A 17,715-nucleotide genomic window follows, 5' to 3' on the forward strand; every position below is an offset into this window, starting at 1 on the left:
AAACCATGACACACTCCATTTCTGAACAACACACAAAGAGCCACCATCATGGCTTGTTTTTAGCATCAAAATTGAAAAATAGAAGCTACATGATCTGTACTTAAAGTGCAGTTTCACACAAACAACTTAATTATTCATTGTGGAGGAGGGGAGAAGAGTTTTTATTTGAACCTGGTTTCTAAGAGATGCTAACATGAGTTCAGCTTGTTATCCAATATTGAACTATTCCAACAATAGATTGGACTGAAGTGGTTTAGCAGCCTGATAGCCCAATTGCTTCTGATTTAAAACCTTTGCAGGGGTCTTCTTTGAACTAGGAATCTGGAAAAGCATGTCTTCCAGTGTGTACATGGTTATCCGTCCTGAAGCTTGTAGTTTTGTGTAAATATCTCCTAATCTAGCAGAAAGGTCAGGGTTTTCTTCCATCTTTTCCCTGACTGTAGCCAGCTAAGGAAGAGAAAATGACAGACTGTTACAGTTCAGCAATGAAGATCTCATTCAACCATCATACTGAAGACAAGCAATCACTCAAAGAAAAAACAAAGCATATAGTATAACATATATGGCTAACCCAATGGCTCATAAGAAGATTTTGTGCAGCACACATTATACGTCACCAGACAATGGTGGAAATGCATTGGATACCTACTAGAGAGAGTTTATTAGATTTAAAACTTCCTCAAAGCTGTACAGTCCTATTCTTAGTCCTACTACAGACTAACACAATTATTTTCTATTTAAAACCATGAAATGTAATTGCTTCCTGGAATCTACTTCAGAGATCACCCCTATTCTAATTATTATTATGGATCACACTAAATGTACAGTGCAGTATAAATCAATAAAAGTCAGACTGTAGAACATTGAGAAGTTTTGTATGCCATACACAGAGTATGAGCTCAAGTGTAGATATATCTCCTAAAAACTGTTATTGATCAATAACCTTTGATGGAAGGAGCAGGTCAGTACTCATGTTTAGTCTTCTTAGGGACTGTTACATATTTGCCAAAAAAAAAAAATAATCAAAATACAACACTGACAAATGCAAGATTTATTGCAATGAATTTACAAAATGAAAAGCTGCTTAAAAAAATTTTCAACATAGCAGTTAATATATGGCTATGTTTTGAAAAGTATGCCCCCTTCTACCTAGTATTTGCTATTTTACATGTAAGTTATTCATTTTGTTTAATAGACAGCAATGAAAGGCTAAGTATTTAATTATTAACACAGTCTTAAAATATCTTGTTCCACAGGCACATTCAAAATGAATACACTAGTAAGTTTCAAGAAAAGCAGCAGCAATGCTACCAAGCTGAGAGAGGCACATATGTGCTCTGAAGGAAACCTTCTTGGTGATCAATACTGTAAAAGCGGTTTTTTTTATAGTAAAACAGCAAAAGCTGTTATTTCCCATATCACACCTCCCTGTATAGCACCACAGGACTTTGCAAATATTACCAAACTAACAATACTGCCATGACTGGAACTTTATCCTCATTTTTACATCAAATGAAGACAGCACAGAAGGCAACGGATTAAATTGTCTAACGCCACTAGGGAATGCTTCATCTACAGTCAGACAAAATCTGAGCTTCTAAAAGCAAGATCCACAGTAAAAAAGGGAAGTGGACAGCTAAGTGCTTTGTCCAACAGTACAGAAAGCCAGCCAGTTGCTTTGGCATCTGAATGTATCAGAACCCAAACAACTTTAGTAGGGTGAACTCAGGTACCTGAAGTTCTGTGGTTGAACCACCATCATCATGGCTCAGCCAAGCACCGTCGACCTCATCTCATTACTGTATACTTACCACCTGCTCAGAAAACTCAATTTTTTTCACAAAGGGAGGAGTATCTACTTCCAACGCTGCTTCTAATGTCTTTATTACTTCTTCTAGCAAACCAGATCTGAGCTGGACAAGAACCTTAAAAATAAAATAAAACCACACCACACAAAGAGTACTTATAATCAGAATGCATATTTTAAAAAGAGTATTTGAGGAAGCCATGAAGCAAAGTGGGACAAAATTTCTAGATGCTGTGCTGATAAAAATCCATTAACCATGAAGAAAGCAGAGGGAATGATCGATTGCCACAGAGGTTTGGGCTTTTTTCGCAGCTGGGATGTGGAAACAAAGCGTGACCCTGGAGGCAGAGCTCCTCTGATGGAGCTGCACTAGCTGTTCTTGAAAAAAAATATTTTTTTCCATAGCTTAGAGAGGTAACTTACAGGGCACATGCAGTAGACTTTCTCTCAGTTTGTAGAACATGCAATTAATGAAAAAAATTGTTGCACATATGTGGTTAAGGTTGATAGGGCTGAAGGAGGCCTGAAGTGGGCAGAGCACACCTAAGGAAGGCATTTACTTGGACCTGTGGTTTTTTAAATCTCTTGTATCAAGAAAGCAAAAAGTCACAATGTCATAACTAGAAATTATTCATGGGTCTATACTCACAGATGTAGGACTGGTCTACTTTCCATTCCCGTCTATGGTAAGAAACCATTTTAAAAAATGGGGGGATTGTATTAACAACTCAGAATGTAACTCACCCAACTCACAGAAATTGTCTGTTGGCCCAAAACCAAGCTGTATTAGTACTGTTGCTACAGTACTAATACAAGCCTGTGTACCTGGACACCTGGGTCCCCTATTCAGGGGGTCAGGGAGTACTCAGATGCCTGAATCCCTTTCGGGGGTGGGACAGGATGGGACCTGAATGCCTGGGTCCCTTTTTTGGGGGTGTGGGCGGGACGTGACACACTTCTGTTTCTTTGCGCATGGGATTTTTTTGTCCAGTATAGCACACTTCTCTGCAAGAATCTAATGCAAAGCAAGCATACTTACTTTAAGATTACTGTAGAGTTTGTTCTCCGTTTTCATTATCTGGGAACAATAAAATTTGGCTTGCTTTACATCATTCTAGGAAGGAATTACAATAATAACAAAATATGGTTAAACATAGAACAGAATCATATAATCATTTAGGCTGGAAAAGACCTTTAAGATCATCAAGTCCAACTGTCAAACCAACACCACCACGTCTCCTAAACCATGTCCTGAAGTGCCACGTTTACACGTTTTTTGAATGCCTCCAGGGATGGTGACTCAACCGCTTCCCTGGGCAGCCTGTTCCAATGCCTGACCACTCTTTCAGTAAAGACATTTTTCCTAATATCCCATCTAAACTTCTCCTGATGCAGCTTGAGGCTATTTCTTCTTGTCCTGCCACTAGTGGCTTTGGAGAAGAGACCAACACCCACCTCAACACAACCTCCTTTCAGGTAGTTGTAGAGAACGATAAGGTCTCCCCTCAGACTCCTCCAGGCCAAACACCCCCAGTTCCCTTAGGCACTCCTCACAAGACCTGCTCTCCAGACCCTTCACCAGCTTTGTTGCCCTTCTCTGGACATGCTCCAGCACCTCAATGTCTTTCTTGTAGTGAGGGGCCCAAAACTGGACACAGTGTTTGAGGTGCGGCCTCATCAGTGCCAAGTACAGGGGCACAATCACTGCCCTGCTCCTGCTGGCTGCTATTCCTGACACAAGCCAGGATGCTGTTGGCCTTCTTGGCCACCTGGGCACACTGCTGGCTCATGTTCAGCATGAGCCCTGGGTCCTTTTCTGCCAGGCAGTTTTTTGGCCACTCTTCCCCAAGCCTGTAGTGTTGCATGGGGTTGCTGTGACCCAAGTGCAGGACCCAGCACTTGGCCTTGTTGAACCTCATACAATTGGATTCAGCCCATCAATCCAGCCTGTCCAGGTCCTTCTCCAGAGCCTTCCTACCCTCAAGCAGATCAACGCTCCCAGCCAACTTGGTGTCATCTGCAAACTTACTGAGGGTACAGTCAATCCCCTCACCCAGATCATTGATAAAGACATTAAACAGAACTGGGCCCCAATAATGAGCCCTGGGGAACACCACTTGTGACTGGCCACCAACTAGATTTAGCTCCCTTCACCACAACTCTCTGGGCTCGACCATTCAGCCAGTTTTTCACTCAGTGAAGAGTACACCTGTCTAAGCCATGGGCCTCCAGCTTCTCTAAAAGGATGCTGTCGGGGACAGTATCAAATGTCTCCCACATCACATGCAGGAGATGACAAATCACATGTATGACACTTTCACAACAGAAGTTCAAAAAAACTAAGTCTTTCACAACTTTTCAATGAATCAGAAACCATGACCCATGGACTCCAAACAGCACCCAGCCTGTGAAAGGAACACCCGGTGGTGGAGTTCCCATATATGGCTCTTTGGCACATCAGACAGTACTCCCTGCCTCAGATCAGCAGGAAAAGGAAGCATGTAACCATTGCTGAGCACAAGAGCACCTGAAAGATACAAGATCTACACACATGCCCAGTTTGGCATATGTCAGAATACTTAAATGAAGTGCAGCATATATTAATGTGGGTATTCATCCTGCCCAGCACTTTTTAACCTATCGGACATTACTGAATCTATGCCATCAACTGATTTGTAGAGAGAGTAAATGGCACACTGACATTTACTATACCAACCGCTGTTGCCTGGGATCAAGAAACATCTTACAGCAAGAGGTACTGTCAAAGATCATGCAGCTTAAATGTGGTTAAATGTAATGTACAACATTATTCTGTTTGCAAAACAAGAATTTAAACTGATTTTTACATTAAGCAACAGCATCAAGGATATTTCGTGTTGTTTCAGAGACAGAGATTTTGTATTTTTAACCTCAATGCCAATGAGAAGCTCTGTCATGCTACCATGAACATGAATAAATTAATTTCAACGATGCAACTGTTCACAGAGACAGGGCAAAAAAGACTACAGAATCATAAGAACATTTCAACAATCCTACTTCATTCATTCAAATCCGTGAACGACATCAAATTGCTAGCTCTTACAGTGCCTCTGATCTCTGTTTAGAGATGAAACAGAGAAGGTCCAGAATTTTCTCAAGCTGTATATACAAGTTAACGGCAGAGGAAATACTAGACTTTAGAATTCCCTAATATTTATTCTCCTGCTCAGTCTTTCACCCTGTACTGCTACTGCCTCAGAGCCTCTTCATATGTGCTATGGCACATGAGGTATATAAAAACCTCCCTCTGAAGAACCATCTCCCAGGCAGTAAGACAATACACATCACATCCTTGGAGTTTGCCTCCCAGGATAAACATTTTATAGAGATGACTGTGCAAATATTTTAGATTATAATTTTAATTCTATTTAAAGGAAACCATCACGGAATAGCAGTATCTGCAGGACTTGGTCTGTGGTTACATCTAACCTGGGAGCCCAACTCTCCTTCATCTTCTAAAAACACTCCATATGGCATTGTTCCTATCACAAAATACCTGTGCATTAGACTCAGGACATATGTTTAGATTGCAGAATTTCCACATTTATTTTGTGTGGGAGTTGTCTATAATCCTACTCTTTCAGGGCCTCAAAGTTATAATGCCTGAAGTTATTACATAGATCAGTTTTGCTTCCTCTACGTTAGCTTCCTTTCACTGACAAACTTAAAATAAAACTATAGAGATACAGGCACAAATCAAAACAAAAGGTACTGTACCTGCTTCAGAGCAGTTGCCACAGCAAAGCAGAATGCTCGCAGTGGTAATGTGTCTCCTTGTAGCTGCGCTTCTTCAAGCAGTTTCGCAGAGATTTTGCAAGACTCCAGGTTGTCCTGCAGAGAAATTTCAAACCTAAGTTACACTTGCTATTCTTGTGATCTAAAAGGACTGTAGGCAGTTGTAATCACATTCAGAAGGCATTCAGGAGTCAACATACTGTAAGATCACCAAGGCAATCCATACCTGAACCCAACCAAGCAGATTCTGTGCAGCACTTCTTGAGAAACACAACATCAAAATACAATATTCAAAGCTACAGAGTTCAGAAGAGGGTAAAAACAACTCCCGTTATTTTAAAAACTACTACTTGCTCTAACTGCTTTCACTTCTACAAGAGATAAAACAACCCCGGCAGTATGCTAAAACCAAGAGACTCTTTCCACTTTCCAATCATTCCCAAATCAGGAAGAAAGCTGACTTTTTGCCTTTACTTTATTCTAAAAGCTACATTAGATAGTTAACGAAAATCAATGTTTTCTAAACACTGAACTACTCAGCACCATTACACTAAAGAAATCTGTGTACGTGCAAATTTGAAGATTCTGCAAGTTTTGGCCTCTCTTACAGATTAAATCTTGCAAGACATTTCCAAAGTATATATTCTAATATGACAGCTTAGACATTCTAACACAGAAAGCTTCCATTATTCCTGGGACTATTTTCAACAGGAGTCTATAGTAAAAGGAAATGAGTTTACCTGTGTGTTATCTCACAAATCACCAACTCTCAAAAACAACACTTCTCACACTGGAAATTACGAGTACAGTTGGCTGGACCCCAAACAAAATAATAACTGCCAAACTTACAAACCTTTCTGCTGCCAGCTTTTAACAACAAGGTATCACCAATATTGTTAAGAGCTTTCCTATTCCTTGCTAGTATTTGGTGTTCATCTCTGTTTCTACTGTTCAAAGTGTCGTTCCTGCAAAATACTGGCCATGATTTAAGGGATAGGGTAATCCTTTGGATGTTTAGGGGATGCTTTTCCATGCCACTGCTGAATGGTCTGCACAGTTTTTGAAAATACTTCTTAAACCACAGGTTTCTCATGTGGTTTAAAACATCATATCTGAAAATTTAGAAACATTCTGACCACCAGAAGATTGATTGTTATTACATAAATATTTTATTGTTGTCAAAAGGTCTATAGCCCTTTCCTGCACTGAAAGAAGGACCTTGTTAGATGATACTGGTGCCCAACAATGATTTAAAAAATCCCAGAAGCGTTTTAGAGTTAAGCTTTAAAACAGTTCTGTACAAAGATTAAATATGAATTCCTTTGTTTATTCACTAGCAATAATCTGAGCTTTAAGCCTTGCAGATTTTTCTGTACTGGTCTCTGGCATAGTTATTCAAAAGAAACTAAGAATTAACCTAGTAAAAATCCAGCACTGCTCTTAACAATACCAGCACCATTATTTCAAGTATTCAAGTAGTGCATCTTGAAGATATGTCCCTTCAAGATTTTTTTCTGAAGTTTTTTTATGTTGCATCATGAGCAAAACCACTTTTGAGCTTCATAGTTTCTCCTCCTACCACTATCTGCTGAATCAACAGATTAAGCTTTTGAAAGAGCTCCAACTACTCCAACTACTTTAGTGTATAAAGGGTTACTGCAGCTTATTCCCTTACTGACAGTGTTTTATCTTAATGAAAAAAAACCCACAAATTTATTGTGGTGTTTAAAACAACTGGGTGACAGTTTAGAATCATTTCCGCTCTATTTGTGTCAACTTGCTAAACAAGTAATGATGGGCTAGATCCTCTATTGAAAATACAGGTAGGGTCCAAAGTAGTAGAAAACAGAAGTCTCAGGAACCTCTTCCTGTTGCGCATGCCATGGATCCAAGCCTTCTGACAGCAGGCCATGGAAAGAACCATGTAAAGACTTTAAGGAAAAAGCTACAGCAGAGGGAGTAAAGGATACCTTAGAAAAACACAGTGGGTTTCTGTGAAAGCCTTTACCTAAACAGGCAGAGTATACACCAAGGAGCACCCCTGAAGTAGTAAATACTGCCTCAGTGAATGCTGGTAGCAAACACCAGCTTATAAACTTGGGTTGTAGCATAGTGTCAGAGTCTCTGTATATTCATAACTGTCTAAAACAGGCACCTGCTATGTAGAACTGCTAACATCCCTAAACTGACTGTAACCATCAATCCCTAGCTGTTTTTAATAGCAGACAACTTCCACAGCTTTTTCTCAGCTCTGTCTACTGTCCCACTCTCCAAACATCAAAGTCACATGGCTGTTTTATATTTCCCCTGACCTAAGGGCAGCCCTGATTTGTTAGAACTGAGAATTTCAGAAGCACCACACAAATTACTGCTGAGCTACCATTTTAGGCTACCTCCTTTTTATCACATATGCGCTCAGTTTCATTGTATGGTTAATTGAGAAACCCGAGGAAGTTTAGTCTAGTGGTATAATTTTTCCTCAGCTAGGGTCTTTCTTCCTAAAATCATGGGGAAATTGAAGAAGAGTTTCCTACTGAGTTTGGGAAGGGCCTATGTTAATATTTCAAGTTGCAGAACTGATTCAAATCTGGTGAGGAAGATCAAAATAAAAAAGTTTGGGGATCTCACTTACCTACAAAAGGGAAACAGTTCTAAGGAAACACTCGTAGAACCTATGTAGCCTAGTTTCTTAGTGTGTTCATTTTCTTTTTCTCCAAGCTAAAAATACAGTTAAGGTCAAGAGGAAGCCTGTCTCCCACTGAAGGCATTCGTTTAGGTTTCTTCTCTCCACTCAGCTGCCCATTTTCATCAGGCATCTAGGAACTGATTACCTTTGAGGACCCTAATCCTTGCCAAATTTGGGTGCTATTACAGAAATTGATTAAGGTTAATCAGAGGGGGAGGGGAGAAATAGATAACAAACAGAACATATCATATATATGCCTTGTCTCTTAAGGAAGCCAGACGGTAAAACCAATACTGAGGCTTAAGCATATACGGTCTGAAGAGATGCACAGATCCCAGAGAAAGAATACCACCAGCTAATCAAAGGCTGTATCAACTTTGTTCCTTAGTGCTCATGTCCACATAATTTTTTAAAGATTTGCTTTGTTACACTTGTTTGTATGGGAAGTTATATATGTGCACCATATCACGTACAGTGAAGCAATTTAGGACTTAAATATGTCTAAAATATTTGCACTAGATAAGAAATCATGACTGGGAACTTATGGAAATTTTAAAATCCAAAAAGAAAGAAGACATAAAGAAGGCATTTTCCCCATGTAAATTGAAAATACTTACCAGTTTGTAGCATATCGCAAATGCAAGTAGGTAGGTTTCTTTGTTGAAAGGTATACCTTGCTTTTTCATTTCCACCAGAACTTCCAAAGCTCCTATCAAAATTACATTAATGTTACTCACTTCACAAATTTAAGGCTGTACATTTAGTAATTGGGAAAAAAAATCAACCTGGATTGAGCTCAGTAAGTCTGTTTCAAAATAAGAATGTAAACTGAAATCTGTTATTTTTTTAAAAGTCAATAAATTTCAAAAAATTTCATTTAGGGTCAGTTGGATAAAAAAATTTCTTCCCAGCAAGGAGGTTTCCAATCTACATTAGCATCTGGCCTTATTGTTCTATTATTTTGATACAAATCTAAAACTGAATTTGACAAAGTCACTCTCATTCTTCCTAACTGCCCAGAAAGCAGCCCTTTTAAACACACAATCAAAGCTTCCACTCTTTTAGGCAAACTATGTAACAGCTCCTCAATAATGCACACGCTCAACTACACCACAACACTGCCTTCAGACTCCGGTCCAGTTATTTTTACAGTGGCTCAGCCTCAACTTTTAGGACAACTGCTGGGCTTAGATTTGCCAAACGTCAAGAGACCAAGCACTGCGTGTTCAACAGATTTCAGATAAAGGGATTTGCTTGAAAAGCTTACTCCATACTCAGTTTAAGATTTCCTCAAGGAAAGTCTTGTCAGTCAGGTCAGATGATCCCACCTTATCCTCACAAAGGGCCAAACTGATTTGAAACATTTGACTTAAATATTGCAGTAGTAGTAGCAATTCTGTGTGGGCACACTAGCAAGACAAACCAAGAGAAGAGTATGGTCTGGTCTTGTTATCAAAGGAAAAAGAGTACTCTTCCCTGCTCTGACACAAATGCGGAACTGCCAAAAAAATTGTTGAAGAATTTGTTCCAAAAACCACATAAAACAAACTTTGAATAGAGAAAACAAATAGATGGGAAATTACAAACCAAAGAGAAGTTAAACCCTCAGAGAAGAGGGTTTAGGAAACAAGCCCCCCTGGATAAGCCCAATTCCATGCAACTAAGAATGGTAAGAATATCATTGGAAGTATGAAACAAATACAGCCTTCTATTTTTATTAAATGCTACTGAGCAGCTTATTCAGATCTACGTTGATTTACATCATGCCTGGCCTTCTAAAACCAAAAACTAATCAGCAATATGCATTAAAAAAAAATATATATATACACACTTACAGTGAGAAGAATCCTCCTCAAAATGCATTTGCCCTAGCAAACACAGTACTTACTTTCAAAATGGCCCTTTTTAAACAACATAGTCATCAAAATATGGAATGATGTACTCTCTGAGAAAAAACCACGCAAATTCTGAAGAAGAAACATACAAACAGAGCAAGCGTAAAGAAAATTAGGACAGTGAACATTCTTACAGTGCACACAGCATTTAGCAGGTCTTCCTACTGGAATAAGCCCCATCTTCACAAGTTAAACATTTAACACTCTGGATTTCCTGACTGTCCCTCTGTCAAGTAACCTCTAAAATACCAGTGACTCAGGTCAGAAGCTCACTGAAATTAAACAGAAATTTCCCAGAGATTCCCACTATAATTTTTTTAATGACAGATTGTAACCTCTAAGTTAATGCAAGCAGAAGTCACTGACTAATGGCAACTCCAAAATCTCAGCCGAAATACAGCTTGCAGCTGATTAACAATATCTTTGGGGTCAAGTGCCACCACCAGGAAATGGGAAGAAGTTTTTGCTAATCACAATATCAAATGAAGAACTGATCAGCACAAGGGCTTGAGTGATGATAAGCAGAGTAGCAGAAGAAAAACCAAGTATATTTTACATCCCACTTCAACCATACTGTGTGTTGGGAATAGCCAAATAAAATGCCAGGTCTAAATTTCTGCAGCAGAGTCTGAAGAAGTGGTACTGTACCTTACTATTCATCAGTTACTACGTCCTGCAAGTATTGCAGGACCTGTCTTAACGACAAAGATCTCAATTAAAAAAACGCAACCCAAACCAAACCAAAATCCACACATACTCTTACACCCACCCAATTTAAGAAGAGTAGCCCAAGTGAGACTTCTCCCATTTCTGTCTAGGCAAATCTCATGCCTTAATGAATTAACATCATAGAAATGACTTTCCAGTGGCTGCCAGAGATTTTGAAACCACAGTATTGCACAGAATCTTTTAAATTTATTATAGAATCGTAGAATCATAGAATGATTTGGGTTGGAAGGGATCTTAATGATCATTTAGTTCTATATACAGTGGGCATGATTAATATCTTGTCATAATGGCGCACATAGCATTTCACAGATGTTCAAAACCAAGTCCTTAAGTTTCTCCAGCATTAAAATGGCCAAGTTCCTGAGCTGATGAAATCATAGCACCTCTATGGTAGTAAATTAGATATTAGATATGAAGAATTCAGAGGGAGTCTGAAGTACAGAATAACATGAAAAACCTGTTGATGCAAATAACCCAAGGGATTTCAGACAACTACAACATTAAAAACTCAGAAGTGTTCATTACCAAGAATGATCCAATGCAACACAGGATGAAGGAAAACATGTATCAGCTGTGTTCATCTGAGAAATTATTTTTTAACCAATACTTTTTATTCAAATGATAAAATCATCTAGAAGTACAATAATAAAGTTATCAAACTAGCATTTAATTTCCTTTTAATTACTGGTTTTCTATTTTTAAAATCAAAAACACGTACTCTGCATCCTTACATTAATGACACAGACATCCTTACTACTGCAACACATATACTTCAAGTCTGTGAGCTCCCGCAAGGCTCATGTGTAGCATACTAATTACTCATACTGGAATAATAATAATAACAACAAGATTTTCAAAATATATAGGGGAATTACCTGATCTTTGATAAGTTCTACTGCAGGTCTTTCAAGGTCCAGCTCATAACATAGCCTCATAAAGAGGGGCCCAAATTTAAAATCATGTAAGGCTGTCATTCCATTCTGTTCATGGTACCTATTGGAAACATTAAAAAACTTTAATTGCATAGGGCATGGAATTTGTCAAGGGAAAACAGCCTTAAATAGACAGCAAGATCTGTATATGCAATGTCAGAGGCACATTTCTCTATGTGCACCAGCTAATGACATTTAGATAACAAGATATTAATTATGGAAAAAATAATATTTTTATCAAAGTAATAAATTAATTAGTAATATGAAATCTCTTCCAGTTCCAGTAAAGTAACCTGCACTGGATTAATAATAAAATGGGTCTCTGCCATGAAAGTTCCCAGCTACTTTACCTTCTATTCACAGAGCAATAGCACAGGAAGTTGCAGCAGTCTATTTCAGCAGCAGTCCCTGCTAAAATACCTCAACTTTTTCTCTCCTACACTAAAAAATAAATGAAAAGATAAAAGTAAAGCATTTCACTTTTTTCTTTATAGCCCCTCACGCTAATTGCTGGGAAGGCTATCATTCACAAAACCTCCTGACCTGCCACTGCTGGGTCCAGACCAGTTTATGATCAGCTGTGCCTTGGCTGGAAAACACCACGTAACACACCACTACCTCTCAGCTAAGAGATGACATTTCTGTGTGGCTCACCTTTCATTCTGCATACAGGAGGACACCACTTTGCTCCTGTCAGCTTGACTCTCCTTCGAGCTGAGAGTCTCTGAAGGGTTGGAAGATCCAAAGTAAATGAAAATACAGCCTTAGTTTAAGGGACTAACTATGCATATAGCCACTGAATTAGGGCAAGCCCTCAACTGCAGACATAACCTGAGATGATGTAATATAAAAGCAAAAAAATAAAGACAGAAAAGAACATTACCTGGTTTGTTAAAAATACCTGTAAATAACTTCTCTGGCTAGTTCCACATCAGATGAAGTCTGACACAAATGCAGTAAATTTTTTAATTCATTTTTGAGAATAATTCCATTTTTCTTTAATTTTTCCTTAATATTTTTAAAATACGGATCTGAAAATAAAACACATTATAGCAGCAGTCTATAGACAATTCCATTACCTGTGTTGCATACTTGGTACCTGAAAGATGGAGATTCAATGAAGCAGAAAGCTTGCGGTTTTTCACCATGAAAAACTGCATAAAGCTTCTCACAAGACAGGTATGCCTAGGTGTCCCCATGAACTCATGTCAGACTTGGAAGACCAAGAAGATGCTTACTGTGAACGTAATTTCATTGTGTATGTTATGGAATATATAGGGCAATAAAAAAGTTTTAAAAAGGAAGTTTTTAAAGTGACATTTCCTGCTTCATGTTCTTTTTTAAAAAGCAAGCAAACAAACAAACGCAATCCTTTGCAGCATTCAAATAAGCGTAAGAATTTCTACTCAGCACTGCAGAAGACTTAAATTCCTTCACAGTTGATGCAAACAAAGCGTCTCATATATAATCTATGTATTTCTATACACAGTCATAGAGTTGCTTCCCTTCCACCCCAGAAAAGAGGCTTCTCTATCCAGCACATTTTGCTATGATAAAGAAAGCACAAAGACAAGTCCTTCAGTTGGTAATCTCAAGGCTTTGATTCAGACACATACAAGGTTAAAATCACATGTACCACCCGGCAGCCTCATTTCTCTAATGGTGCTGCCCCATCTTGGGCAGGGAAGTGAACTTTTTTTGTAGCAGTGGCTGGGTCACTGCTGTTTCCAAGCTAGTAGCCGACACAAGAGGTGCAATGTGAGCACCCCGGAGAATGACATATTCAGCTACTGGATGCATATCTGTTGCTACATGCAAATACAAGTCCTTACTCAAGACTGAGATGCAGAGCTGAATCCTGTGAAGTCAGAAGAACGTATATATATACGTATGCATATATAATGGTTGTGATGTGTTCAAAGGTCCACAGAAATTTAAGAAATGCCTGGGATCCAAACTGTTTTTGTAATGAACACATAACAGTTATTACAGTAGGTAATTGTTTAACTGCCGTACTTAACACTATAAATGTTATAGTTAGTATCTGCATTATAACTATAATAATAGCTACTATATATTCTGTGTAACAAAATAGTTATTACTGCTTTTTCCATTCCTAAACCAAGTTTATTACTGGACCTAATTACTTCTTTTCATCTTTCAAGTATTAGTCTGAACAGTGAGTACAGAAGCCATGCACACATACACACAAATAGGTGCTTAGCACGTTGTTTTTATCAGTTCTCAGAGGCTACTATTTGTACAAAACAAAAAGGTTAGCTGTAACCTCTAAAACCAAATATTTTGCTTCTGCAAACCTGTTTTAGCAAGAGTGATTGACCCATAGCAATAAATTAAATGTATCTCAAGTACAGGATAAATAATCCCCAATATGAGCACATCATCCTTACAACAAAATAAAACAACTTTACAACTTGCCACTGCCCAATTTAAATTCTACTTTTACTTAATATAGAAAAACTGTTATGTTGACTTTACCACCCTCTCTGTCCCAGAAGACTGGCTTATATAAAACTAAATTTGATCATTTGTCTCTTCCTTGCCACACAAAAAAAAAAGAAAATTAACTGTATCCTTTGGAACAACTGTCAATTTGTATCATTAGAACACCTGCACATGTTTAAACAGGTGCAGGAAATGGAGTCCTACCTAACTTTTCTTAAATATTAAGATTTATGTTTATATATAATATATATATAATATGTATATATATATGTTTATATATAAATTTATATATTTTTATATATATATTTATGTACCTTAAAGAAAGGAATACTTTAAACAGTGTAAACAAATCCCCATCAGAATAAATCCACCTGTCTTGATCCTTCATTTGTTCGGAAAGCCTGAATTTTTTTTTCGTGTTCTGAGTTGCATACATCATCTGGAACTGGCTGTACAACTGAGAATTTACATTAGATAAAAGGAAAAAAATCTAAAAGAATAAGCTAAGTAAATTTACAAAGCAGATTAAAAGAGAATTATTGGCATAGGCCTTCTCTGGATAGTTAAGTAGCTATTAGGCTTTGTATTAACTTTCTCTGCTGATGATATATTTGTAGCAGGATTTGTAGATTGAAACAGTATTTTCTCTTAGGCTATCTGATGAAGTTGGAAAAGCAAGGACACAAACATTTCAGGTCTTAGGTAAATGTCTTGCCCATTTGAAAGCATCTCCACATTTTCCAACACAGCATAACTAATATTGTTTCATTCTACAAAGCCTCAGATCTACCAATAACTTTAGCTACAAAAAATTTGCAAGAGGAAAACATAATTTGTTGCTTTAAATGGGGTCAATTGGTGTCACAGTATAATGACTTTACCTGTCTTGTATCCTAGGACTCATGCTAAAATTGAGAATGGTGATTATGAAATAAATACTAATACCTTTATTGCCATGAACTTCATTTCTAATTGCCACTTTCATCTGCTGAAATTCTTGTAACTTGATATCATCTTCTGTTAGCAGATACCGCTTCCCTACCATAAGGAAAAAAAAAGAGGAAGGTTGAGTTTTACATCACACTGCCTGTTTTCATACTAGTGAACTTTTCATTTATTAATTATTGCTGTTAATTATTGTGTGATGCCAGACCACTGGTACTACAACCCTAAAAAAAGACTGCAAAAGTTGCAGCTGCTCCCGTCACTGACAAAAGAAACTGAGCACTGTGCCACAGCTTTCCAGAGTTAATGTCTACAAGGATGAATAAGTATGCATCTATTGGATGTGCAAAAGAAAAACTAGGGACACCATTCCTCTCCACCTAGCCAAGGTACAAGAATAACATCTTTCTCCCCTTTCATGCTTTCATAATGGTTTGTCTTGTGATCTCTTTGTTCACCACAATTTGCTGGTGGCACAGCTTCATTTCCTCACATGTGCTGTCCTTGCTATTGTAGAATGTACGTTCTGGAAGCTCCATATGCAGTAGGAAAACAAAAGAAAAAAACAGAAAGCTTATTATTTGGATTGTTGTAACACTCAGACCTAGTGATGTTCTGGTGCAGTACCGATATCAGAGATGAGCCAGTCATTGAGTCTAGAATCAAAAAATTAACTCTGGGTGTTGACCTCAGTTGTACTGTGTTGTAAGCATCTTTAACAAAAGTGTCATGCAAAAGCTATTTGCGAAATTTTGCTGTCACAAAACCAGCTCTCTAGATTTTTTTTTTATAACTAATGATTTTGTAACAGAGAGTCACTGTAATAGTTTATGCTGTCACAATGTAAACTCTTAAGTTTTTGACTTCTTGAAGAATGATGCTAATCATGAAGGGACAAGAGCAAGTATTGACCTGAGTTAGGTTATTTATTCTCCTTCTGAACTTCCCCAGCAAAATGTAACAGGCCATGCAAATAAAAACACTTGTTTTCTACACAAGTGAAGCACACTAATGACACATTTCATAAAATCTGAAGAAAAATCTATTAAATAGCACCTTTAGCCATTAAATTTAATGGAAACTCTTCCAATGAGTAAACAAATACACTTTACCTAGCATGAAATTGGCCTGGATTACCCTGCCATTTATTTCCCACACGCCACCTTCAGTGGTCGAACACTGAAAGACCATCCCTGTCCTGGACCTCCCCAGACATGATGTGGGAATCATGCCAGCGCAGGTAGCTTGGGGCAGCAGAATTTTACCCTTCTTGAATTCAACTTGCTGAATTCTACCCCTTATTTAAATTCATACCTTACAGCATTATAGAAACAAACCCATGCAAACCAAATAAGAGGGCCTCCAAGGAAAAAGGGGGGAGATTGATCTGATGGCTGGCCCAAGCAGGTGGTGCAGGCCATCCCGGAGAATTTAACCAACCAACCTGCTTTACCTCAGATGTGCCACAACCCTCTAAAAGGAAGGCCAGTGAAGAGTGGTGGGCAGGCCACCACACAGGTGGGGACCTTCCTGCCTCCAAGGGGTCCAGCAGAGCTGCAAACTGAGCAAAACTCCCCTGGCTGCTGGAGAGCAGGCCGCGAGACCGAGCAAGGCCAAGGCTGGGGTGCCCTCTGCCACACGCCTCTTCTCCACATGCCCCCATTTTGTTCTCCGGGTGAGGGGGTGCCGTCGAAAGGCCTCTGAAGTCCAAGTGCGGTGGTGGTGACAACCAGCAGGCACAGCCCAGGGTTTGAATAACATTGTTGTCCTCACAGAATAAATGTGCATTTATGAAGCTGCATAGGTTGGTGTTTTTTGTTTGCTTTTTAGTGGCTCGTATCCAGCCACCGGCAAGCACGGGATTAGTTGAGTAACGCTGCCGTCAACCCTTCCCGCAGAGTAACCCTACTGCAGCACCTCGGCCTGCCCACAGCAGCACGACCGAGCCCCCTCGGGGCCGCTGCGCGCTCCCCCCACCATACCCCGCGCCGAGCAGGCCATCCCCGCAGGAACCACAACTCCCATCAGGCACAAGGCTGGCGGCGGCCGCCTGGGCTGCAGGGAGGTGTCGTGCCACGGCCGGCCCCCCCACAGCCGGCGGGCAGCCCAGGGCCCCGGCCGGGCACCACGCCGCCCGCCCCCGCCGCGCAGCCCCTCCGCGGTACCTCCAGGCGCGGAGCCCCAGCAGCCCGAGGTGGGCGGGCGAACCGCCGAGCACCGCAACGCCGGCCGCACTACCCGCCGCGAGCCGCCGGCGAGCACCGCCGCCATCTTGTGCCCGAGCCCGCCGGCGGCCGGAGGCGGGGCACTCGCAGGCCTGTCTCGCGCAGCAACACGCCTCCTCCCTGGACGCCATGGCCGCCCCCATGCTCAGCCGAGGCGTGCTCCGGAGCGGGAGGGCCCTCGGCGCCGCGGCAGGTCGGTGCTCCCTTGGCGGGCGGCGGCGGGGCTCACTGCGTCGGCGGGGCGGTCGCGCTGCGG

At 39.9% G+C, this 17,715-nt stretch overlaps 2 protein-coding genes across 3 annotated transcripts in view; one reads left to right on the forward strand and one right to left on the reverse strand.

Moving 5' to 3' along the window:
- Nucleotides 1-130: 130 nt before the first annotated feature.
- PTCD2 (pentatricopeptide repeat domain 2) lies at nt 131-17,530 on the reverse strand. 2 transcript variants are annotated; one of them, XM_064439190.1, is made up of 10 exons: nt 17,400-17,530; nt 15,235-15,327; nt 12,725-12,854; nt 11,767-11,884; nt 10,156-10,234; nt 8,885-8,976; nt 5,564-5,677; nt 2,847-2,885; nt 1,812-1,925; nt 131-447 (listed from the first exon to the last, which is right to left on the reverse strand). In XM_064439190.1, the coding sequence occupies exons 1-10, from the start codon at nt 17,503-17,505 to the stop codon at nt 223-225; spliced, it is 1,110 nt and encodes a 369-aa protein (XP_064295260.1). In that variant the 5' UTR covers nt 17,506-17,530; the 3' UTR covers nt 131-222. The 2 variants fall into 2 exon arrangements, with proteins under 2 accessions (XP_064295260.1, XP_064295259.1); XM_064439189.1 differs by having other exon boundaries at nt 2,847-2,921.
- MRPS27 (mitochondrial ribosomal protein S27) overlaps nt 17,526-17,715 on the forward strand; it is a 42,699-nt gene continuing 42,509 nt past the window's right edge. The window contains exon 1 of the mRNA XM_064439186.1: nt 17,526-17,652. Coding sequence (XP_064295256.1) covers nt 17,589-17,652 — 64 coding nt within the window. The 5' untranslated portion in view covers nt 17,526-17,588. The remainder of the gene's footprint in view (nt 17,653-17,715) is intronic.

The sequence above is a fragment of the Phalacrocorax carbo genome, chromosome Z, assembly GCF_963921805.1.
Source record: "Phalacrocorax carbo chromosome Z, bPhaCar2.1, whole genome shotgun sequence".
NCBI lineage: Eukaryota > Metazoa > Chordata > Aves > Suliformes > Phalacrocoracidae > Phalacrocorax > Phalacrocorax carbo.